Source organism: Helianthus annuus, chromosome 17, assembly GCF_002127325.2.
Source record: "Helianthus annuus cultivar XRQ/B chromosome 17, HanXRQr2.0-SUNRISE, whole genome shotgun sequence".
In the NCBI taxonomy this organism is placed as follows: Eukaryota; Viridiplantae; Streptophyta; class Magnoliopsida; order Asterales; family Asteraceae; genus Helianthus; species Helianthus annuus.
In genome coordinates, this window is record NC_035449.2 from 5,372,361 (window position 1) to 5,381,683 (window position 9,323).

General features: G+C 44.0%; 1 protein-coding gene across 1 annotated transcript; it reads left to right on the forward strand.

Annotated features, from left to right (window-relative positions):
• The first annotated feature begins 7,144 nt into the window (after positions 1 to 7,144).
• Positions 7,145 to 8,578, forward strand: LOC110923617. Its single transcript, XM_022167685.1, has one exon. It carries the CDS (start codon positions 7,145 to 7,147, stop codon positions 8,576 to 8,578), a length of 1,434 nt encoding a protein of 477 aa, XP_022023377.1.
• Positions 8,579 to 9,323: the final 745 nt, after the last annotated feature.

Below are 9,323 nucleotides of genomic sequence, written 5' to 3' on the forward strand. Positions count from 1 at the left end.
GGTGGATTTTGGGGGTGTGACAGATTGGTATCAGAGCCATTGGTTATAGAGAACTTGGTTTTAATATGGGAAAACGTTTTTATTAAAACCAGACTATAACCAGAACAGTGCTCTCAACGATCCACAACGACGCTTCGCTCCACGTGCAAGACTCGACATCCTAGGTAATAAGGTTTATGTTTATTGCCTACATGCTAGAATTGCATAGAACTTTGCTCGTAGTATGCTTACATTACTTTGCTCACAACTTGTCATTGCATGAGAATACTTATGTGCTTACACTTTTCTGTCATCGCCCTACTCGCGAACCATTCTCACTTACGTTACATTTGCCATAAAGGTCATGGCCGAATATATCAACATGACACAAGCCCAGTTGACGGCTCTCATTAACGAACGAATTGCTGCGGCACTTGCAGCCATACAAGCGGGAGGTCAACACGCTCAGTCCCCTGTTTACACCTTCAAAAATCTCAAGGATTGCCAGCTTTGTACCTTCAGCGGAACTGAGGGGGTTGAAGGCCTCCTCCATTGGTTCGAGAGACTCGAAACTGACTTCGAGGTGCATGATTGCCCTGAGTCACGTAGGGTAAAGTTTGCTGCTGGAGCACTCGAAGGTGCTGCATTTACCTGGTGGAAAGCACAGGTTCAGATGTTAGGGCTGGCAGCTGCTAATGCCACCCCCTGGAACGAGTTCAAGGAACTGATTAAGGAAGAGTTTTGTAGTCGTGAAGACATCCACAAACTAGAGGTAGAGTTCCTCAACCTACAGATGGTGGGGTCTGAAATTGAAGCTTATACGAGGAGATCGAATGAATTAGCCACATTTTGTCCTACTATGGTAGACCCTCCCACCAAACGCATCGAACTGTATCTCAAGGGTCTGGTGCCCGAAATTCAGAATCATATGACCACAGCTAACCTTGGCACTATCCAGCAAGCCACTCGATTGGCTCATCGTCTCACAGACCAGGCTGTAGAACAGAACAAACTACCGAAACGAGCTAAGACTGATACTGCATGTGCTTCTAGAGATAACAAACGCAAGTGGGATGAAAACCTGAGCACGGGATTAATTTTGGTCCAACCTCTGACGCAGCAGCAAGAGATAGATGACTACCAGAGCCCCAAACAGCAGTTTTCTAGTAGTCATGGGCAGAAAAGATATCGAGGAATTCACCCATGGTGCAACAAATGTAACAGACACCACGGTGGCCAGTGCAACAGGGGTCGTTGCCAGCGGTGTCTCAAGATTGGTCATGAAGCAAAGGATTGTCGAAACTCACGTCCTGTAACCCAAGAACAACAACGACTGCCTCAACCTTCACAGAACCAGCAACTGCAACTACCAGCTCCACAGAGCACACAGCAGCAGCCACAGCGTGGAAACGGGGGATGTTTCCAGTGTGGGGCTGAAGGTCATTTTAAACGCGATTGCCCTCAATTAAACCAGGATCAGACTCAAAACCACGACCATGGAAACAGGGATGACAACGGGGAAAGTGTTGGGGGAAGCAATGGAAACCATGACGCCGGGGCAGCGTGTACATGATTGGTCAGGGAGACGCAATGAACGATATTTGAACTTATAACTTCTTTTTGGGTTTTTCATTATTATGTTTCCGCTATTCGAACAAAGTTTGGTTTGAACATCAAATGTCTTGGGTTTTATGAATTATTTTAACTACTATATTTTATGTTTGATGTGATGGATGGGTTGATATTATTGAACACACCTGCCGTATTTACGGACTTTACGAACAGGGTGCGCAAACCTTATCTTGACAAGTTCGTTATTGTCTTTATCGACGACATTCTGATCTACTCCAAGAGTCAGGAGGAGCACGAGCAACACTTACGTCTTATCTTGGAACTTATTCGAAAGGAGCAACTGTACGCAAAGTTTTCAAAATGCGACTTCTGGCTTCGTGAAGTCCACTTCTTAGGCCACGTAGTGAACAAGGATGGGATACATGTCGATCCATCCAAGGTAGATTCGATCAGAAACTGGCCTGCACCGCGTACACCGACAGAAATACGTCAATTCTTGGGTCTGGCAGGTTACTACAGACGGTTTATTAGGGACTTTTCAAAGATCACGCAACCACTTACGCTACTGACACAGAAGGGTGTTACCTATCGCTGGGGAGAGCCCCAGGAGACTGCTTTTCAGCACCTAAAGGATAGACTTTGCAGTGCACCTATCCTCTCATTGCCAGAGGGCACAGACGACTTCGTGGTTTATTGTGATGCATCCATTCGGGGACTGGGATGTGTGTTAATGCAGCGCGACAAGGTTATCGCTTACGCCTCTCGTCAACTCAAGGTTCACGAGCGCAACTACACGACGCACGATTTAGAGCTGGGAGCTGTTGTTTTCGCGCTTAAGATATGGCGACACTACCTGTACGGTACCAGGTGCACGATTTACACCGATCACAGGAGTCTCGAGCATATCCTTAAGCAGAAGGATTTGAATATGCGTCAACGACGATGGGTCGAGTTACTTAACGATTACGAATGCGCTATCAAGTATCATCCAGGCAAAGCCAATGTTGTGGCGGATGCCCTTAGTCGAAAGGACACTTTACCACGGCGCGTGCGAGCGCTACAGCTTACGATTCAGTCTAGCCTTCCTGCTCAGATACGAGCTGCTCAGACAGAAGCCCTGAAGCCCGAAAACGTCAAGGCTGAAGCCTTACGCGGCTCACGACAACAAATGGAACAAAAGGCGGACGGCGCCTACTATGTCACGGGCCGGAGTTGGGTCCCTTTCTATGGCGGTTTACGCGAACTCGTAATAGACGAAGCACACAAGTCTCGTTACTCGGTACATCCAGGGTCGGATAAAATGTACCACGACATCAGCACTGCATATTGGTGGCCTAGTATGAAGGCCCACATTGCTACGTACGTTGGAAAATGCTTGACCTGTGCGAGAGTCAGGGTCAAATATCAGAAACCAGCTGGCCTACCTCAACAGTCTACGATACCACAGTGGAAATGGGAAGAAATTTCCATGGACTTTGTTACAGGCCTACCGAGATCTCAGCGTGGGAACGACACAATATGGGTGATCGTGGATCGACTCACCAAGTCTGCACACTTCTTAGCTATTAAGGAAACGGATAAGTTCTCCACTCTCGCAGATATCTACCTCAAGGAAGTTGTTTCGAGGCACGGGGTGCCCATTTCTATTATTTCGGATCGCGATGCACGATTCACGACAGAGCTTTGGCAAGCGATGCACAAATCCTTCGGCTCAGAATTAGACATGAGCACAGTATATCACCCTCAGACGGATGGGCAGTCTGAGCGAACTATTCAAACTCTAGAAGACACGCTTCGAGCGTATGTTATCGATTTCGGCAACGGCTGGGAAAAGCACCTCCCTTTGGTGGAGTTCTCGTACAATAATAGTTATCACACCAGCATTCAAGCCGCTCCATTCGAGGCATTGTACGGGCGTAAATGCCAGTCACCTCTCTGTTGGGCAGAGGTGGGGGATAGTCAAATCACGGGTCCAGAGATTGTAGTGGACGCCACAGAAAAGATTTCACAGATACAACAACGCATGGCGGCAGCACGCGACCGTCTGAAAGCCTACGCGGACCAGCGTAGAAAGCCATTGGAAATTTCGGGTCGGGGACCGGGTTTTACTAAAAGTTTCACCCTGGAAGGGTGTAGTACGTTTTGGCAAACGGGGCAAACTAAATTCACGGTATGTCGGACCATTCTAGATCATAGAACGAATAGGCAGGGTAGCCTATAGATTGAATCTACCAACTGAACTCGGGGCAGTTCACAATGTCTTTCATGTATCGAACTTACAGAAGTGCCTATCAGATGAAAACCTTATCTTTCCTTGTAAGGAACCCACTATCGACGAGCGGTTACAGTTCGTCAAGGAACCAGTAGAAATCACGGACCGGGATGTGAAGGTCCTCAAAAACAAGAGAATCCCTCTTGTTCGAGTTCGTTGGAACTCCAAACGTGGCCCAGTGTACACCTGGGAACGCGAAGATAGGATGACAGAAAAGTACCCCCAGTTATTCGGAACCAATGCAACCACTACTGAGGCTGAAGCTACTACTACTGAATTTCGGGACGAAATTCCAAATCAACGGGGGGATGATGTGACACCCCAGGAAAACCAGTAAACGATACAGCTTACCTAGCTTCCTCAGTGAGTGCATACCAAATTTCGGGACGAAATTTCCAATTAGTTGGGGATAATGTGACAACTCGAGTTTCTGACTTTCACTTTCGCATTAAATGCGCGTTGACTTTGACTGTTTAGTTGTTTGGATTATGGACTTGTAATTGTACACGTGTTTTGATGAAATGAATTGTCGTGTTGCACATATGTGATTACTTGCTGTGGTATTAAAGTTATTATTAGAATATTATTAAAACACTTAGTTTAGATCGAAACATGTTATGCCAATCGAAGGACCCCGAAAGATATCCTTCGATTCGAAGGATCAACTGCCGGTTCGAAGGATCTCGAAACATATCCTTCGAACCAAGACCATATCCTTCGACTGGAACCCAGATCCTTCGGCCCAGTCTTTCAGATGGGCTTGGCCCATTTCTGTAATACGTATAAATACGTATCAGCATGTATCGGCTGTCATTTTCTATCATATTCCCAACCCTAGAGCTCTCCAAACTGTGACGGCAAGCTAGTAACCACAGGAGACCCTTGCGACCAAACCCTCATTTCGGTTAGTAAAATCTATTTGATTCGATCGTTCGTTTATATGCGTATGTGTTCACGTGTAGTGTGTTCTTGATTGTTGATGTAACCTGAACTGATACATGCCTGAATATTATGATTTTGAATACGATTGAATATCGATATAGATTTCACATAGGGTTTGATGATGTGTTAATGTGCGTTAACCGGTTTCGTGATACGTTTAAACTAGGTTCATGCTAGACAATGATTTCTGGATGATTGCGTTATGATTAGATGTGCTAAATGATTCTGATGTTTTGGTAATGATGATGACGGCTGTACAGATGATTAGGGTTGCTGTTCCTGTGAAAACGTAACTGATTGTGAAAACGTAACTGTTGATTGATCGAAAGATGCTTGTAGTCGAAACATAGCATTGACCGAAGGATAGATATGACCGAAACATAATTAAGTTGACCGAAAGATACCTTAGGTCGAAAGATGACTGATGGTACGAAACATACCAACTAGTCCGAAAGATAACTGTGAAAACTTGTAAGTGTCGAAAGATCACTGATGTGTCGAAAGTTAACAGTGGATCGAAGGATAGTAGCAATTATAAACATCCTTCGAAGGATGGAATGTATACATGAACTATTTGACATGCCATGCTTGATGATGAATGTTTACATTTGTAATTGTGTGCACTAGCTGATGAGTAACTAGGAAATGGTACGTGTTGCGCCGATGTACAAACTGACTGTTACGTGAACATTATATTGCATGCGAATCATTGTGAACATGAACTGATTTGTTATACGTGCGTACAGTAGGACGTGATTAATTACTAGTGAGCGCATAACTTAGCATACCGAGCAAACCAAGGTGAGTTCACACAGCCAAGGCATGGGTTCCCAGGGTGGGAATGGGTTGGATGATTAATTGTGCATACTTTGATACTGTAACGAACGATTAAACTGTTGATGCTTACGAACTACTCAACTGCCTTCGCACCCACCCTGGTCGGTAAAGACTATGGTCGCGAACGAACTGATAAATTGCCTTCGCACACACCCTGGTCGGTAAAGACTATGGTCGCGAACTAACAGGAAAACGTGGAACACCACCACAGGAAAACGTGGAACACCACCACAGGAAAACGTGGAACACCACCACAGGAAAACGTGGAACACCACCACAGGAAAACGTGGAACCCCACCACAGGAAAACGTGGAACACCACCACAGGAAAACGTGGAACCCCACCACAGGAAAACGTGGAACACCACCACAGGAAAACGTGGAACCCACCACAGTAAAATATACAAACGGCCCAGTAGAGCCACCTATTACAAATGAACTTACTATTACGCATTCTCTTTATGTGAACTCGCTCAACTAGTTTGTTGATCATTCTGTTGCATGCCTTGCAGATCGCTAGGTACTTGGAGCTTGCACTGGAGATGCGGGTCGTTGTGGACAAGGATCGTGGCTCTTCCGCTTTACTATTGTGATACTTAAAACTATTGATACTGGTTTATTTACTATGCTTCCGCAACACTTTTGAAACGATTTAATGTTTGAACACCTTTTGTATTGAATGGATGGTTTTCATTTATTTTATTTAATATTAAATGCATGTTCAATATGATTGGTGGCTTGATCCTGGTCAGTCACGCTCCCAAGCGGTGATACTCCGCAGGTGGATTTTGGGGGTGTGACAGTGATGATGGGAGACTAGGAAAGTAGGCGGCGATCACTAGTTCGATCCTTGAACTGAGCATGTTTTACCTTACCGCACTGTCGTGCCTTCAGGCAAGTGTTCACGGGCTTCGGCCCTAAGTGAGGGTTTTCCCCGGTTAGGAGTGTATCCCGATATGGTGAATTTGCTAATAGCCCATTTGAAAAATTCGTTGAACGTTTAAAAAAACAAACCAAAGTATCCCGAAAATGAAGTATAAACCAAGTGCTCTGGGCGATTTTTGGTGACCTCGTGAAACCCTAGAAGATTCAATCTCTACCTGGTATTGATCGATCTTGACTAGCATCTAAGGGTTTCCAATCGTCCCTTACACGCTAGACAATTGAAATCTGTCTAGGTTTTTCGTTTTCTAGGGTTCAGTTTTTTCATTTGTTTTTCTAATTGACGACGGGGTGAGCGGCCGGTTCTTTTATCAATTTGTGTTAGGGTTCCGACAGTCCTTCTCCTGTGTTGCTGATTAAGTTGTGTCCAGTATTGGGGTTATCTTCATATTTGCTTTGTGTCGGCTGGTTTGTAATTCTGATTCTGGGCGAATTCAGATTAGGGTTACGTGTGTTTGCTGCATTTACAAGGGTTGCTGCATAGTTTTTCGTCTGTTTCATCCTTTCTTGAACGAATTTCTGTTTGACGGCTACTAGGGTTTGTCAGGGTTCTTTTGTTTTCAGCCGTCATACCTATTCTGTTTGATCAGATTAGGGTTTAATGGATGAACGCATGAAACCTGGTGGAAAGCCGCCACTGTCGTTTAAAGAAATAGCTGATCGAATTCTTGATGTTGATGGGAACACTATACAGCCTAGATGTGGTATAAACATCATCGATGAACTCACAAAGGTCACATCACCGGTTCAGTTGGATAAACTGTTCTCGCCAACAACAGTTGTTGATGGAGTGAATTTGTCGGCCGATCAGGGGAGTATAAAGTTTTCTGGGGCTGCGACTCCTTTGGCTGGTCAGTTGAACACAAGATTTTCTGGGGCTGCTGAACCTTTATCATTTGCTAAAATAGTGAATAATGCTAAGGAGAATGTGAAGGTTAATTTTCGGATGATGGAATCTAACGAGTCTGTTGACGGAGCTGATGTCGTTATTCCGTTGTCGTCGGTTAAACAAGTAACTGACAGGTATGCCAACACTTTGTATGGATACTTTCTGGGTAAACGTCTGGCTTTTCCTGTGGTGGATTACTTTGCAAAGAAAAACTGGGTTAAATATGGTCTTTCTAGACTAATGATGAATGCGAACGGGTTCTTTTTCTTTAAGTTCAAAACAAAGGAATGGATGGATAAAATGGTAGAGGATGGACCTTGGATGATTAGAAATGTTCCGATAATTTTGAAGGAGTGGTCGGCCTCTATCAAGTTGGAAAAGGAAGATATAAAAGCTATCCCAGTTTGGGTCAAGATGCATGACGTGCCGTTAGCGGCATATACCGAGGATGGTCTTAGTTTGCTTGCTTCTAAGATAGGGGTGCCTAAGATGCTAGATTCGTACACTGCTACGATGTGTGCTGAGTCTTGGGGACGAAGCAGTTATGCTAGAGCTCTCATTGAAATTCAGGCGGGGGCTGATTTAAAGAGGAGTGTTACTGTTGCAATCCCATCTTTAGATGGTAATGGCCATTCAAAGGGGGAGGTAACAGTTGAATATGATTGGGAGCCTTTAAGGTGCTCATCTTGCTGCGTGTTTGGTCATGAGGATAGCTCGTGCCCAAAGAACCCTCAGGTTGTTTCGAGTGGGGATTCTGGGAAGAAAATTGATGAGTTTCAGGTTGTGGGTGCCAAGAAGAAGAAAGCTACTAACCAAGGTCTTCATATGAAAAATCAGAAGCCTAAGGTAGTGTATAGACCAGTTGTAAACCCTAAACCAAATTCGTCCTTGAAGAAGCCGATGAACAATCAGGTATCAACGTCAAACCCCTTTGATATTCTTAAGGACGATGATGGTGGTCAGGGAGGTAGTAATGTGGGTCGTCTAGAGAAGAAGGCCAAGCAGACTAATGACAAGCAGGATTCAGATGAGGAGGAGGTCGTTGAAGTCTACAATGAAACTAATGAATTTATGACTTCGGGAACACATCCTTCATCTTCTAGAGCAAGGGCAAGCAACTCCTCCACAAAGGGTTCCAATGGCTAGACATGCTGTGATTCGTGTCAAGGGGTTGCCGGTTTGTGGCAATTTCATCTTTGATGATGGAGGTTGAGTCGTTTTTTATGGTTTTCGTGTTTGGTCTTGCCTACTTTGTTTCATGATGTAATGTAGGCTAGGTTATGGGTTGTCTTAGAATTGTTGGTTTTGTTTTGGTTTACATATATGGGGTATGTCCTGTATATGAATTAGTGTGGAACACATCCTCACTACTTGTACTTTATTGCGGTTTGTTTTAATAGAATCACCGGGGTAACCCTTTACCAAAAAAAAATGAAGTATAAACCAATACAATTTAGACAAAGTAGCTAATTATTTTATTTATAAACACTATGTCTACCACTACAATTAGGGCTGTAAATAAACCGAACATTCACTAAATAGTTCGTGAACTGTTCATCAGAGAGTTCGTTTGTGTTCATTTGGTTAATAAGTGAATGCATACGGACAAGAAATTATGTACGAATATGAACAGAGGTTGCGTTGTTTCGTATATGTTTGTGAGCACTCATTAACGTGTTCTTTTATGTTTGTTTGTGTCGTTTGGGTTCCTAACTCTTATATTTTATTTAAATACTTCAAAATTCTCCCTAATAATAACATATTTAATAAATATTAGTGTCATGTATATCATGCACCTTTTAACAATTTAGGTTCACAACTTTCGTAAACTGCAACATTCAAAAATTTCTCATCGTCGACGTTGTCTTCTCGGAAACCATCGTCTTTGTGA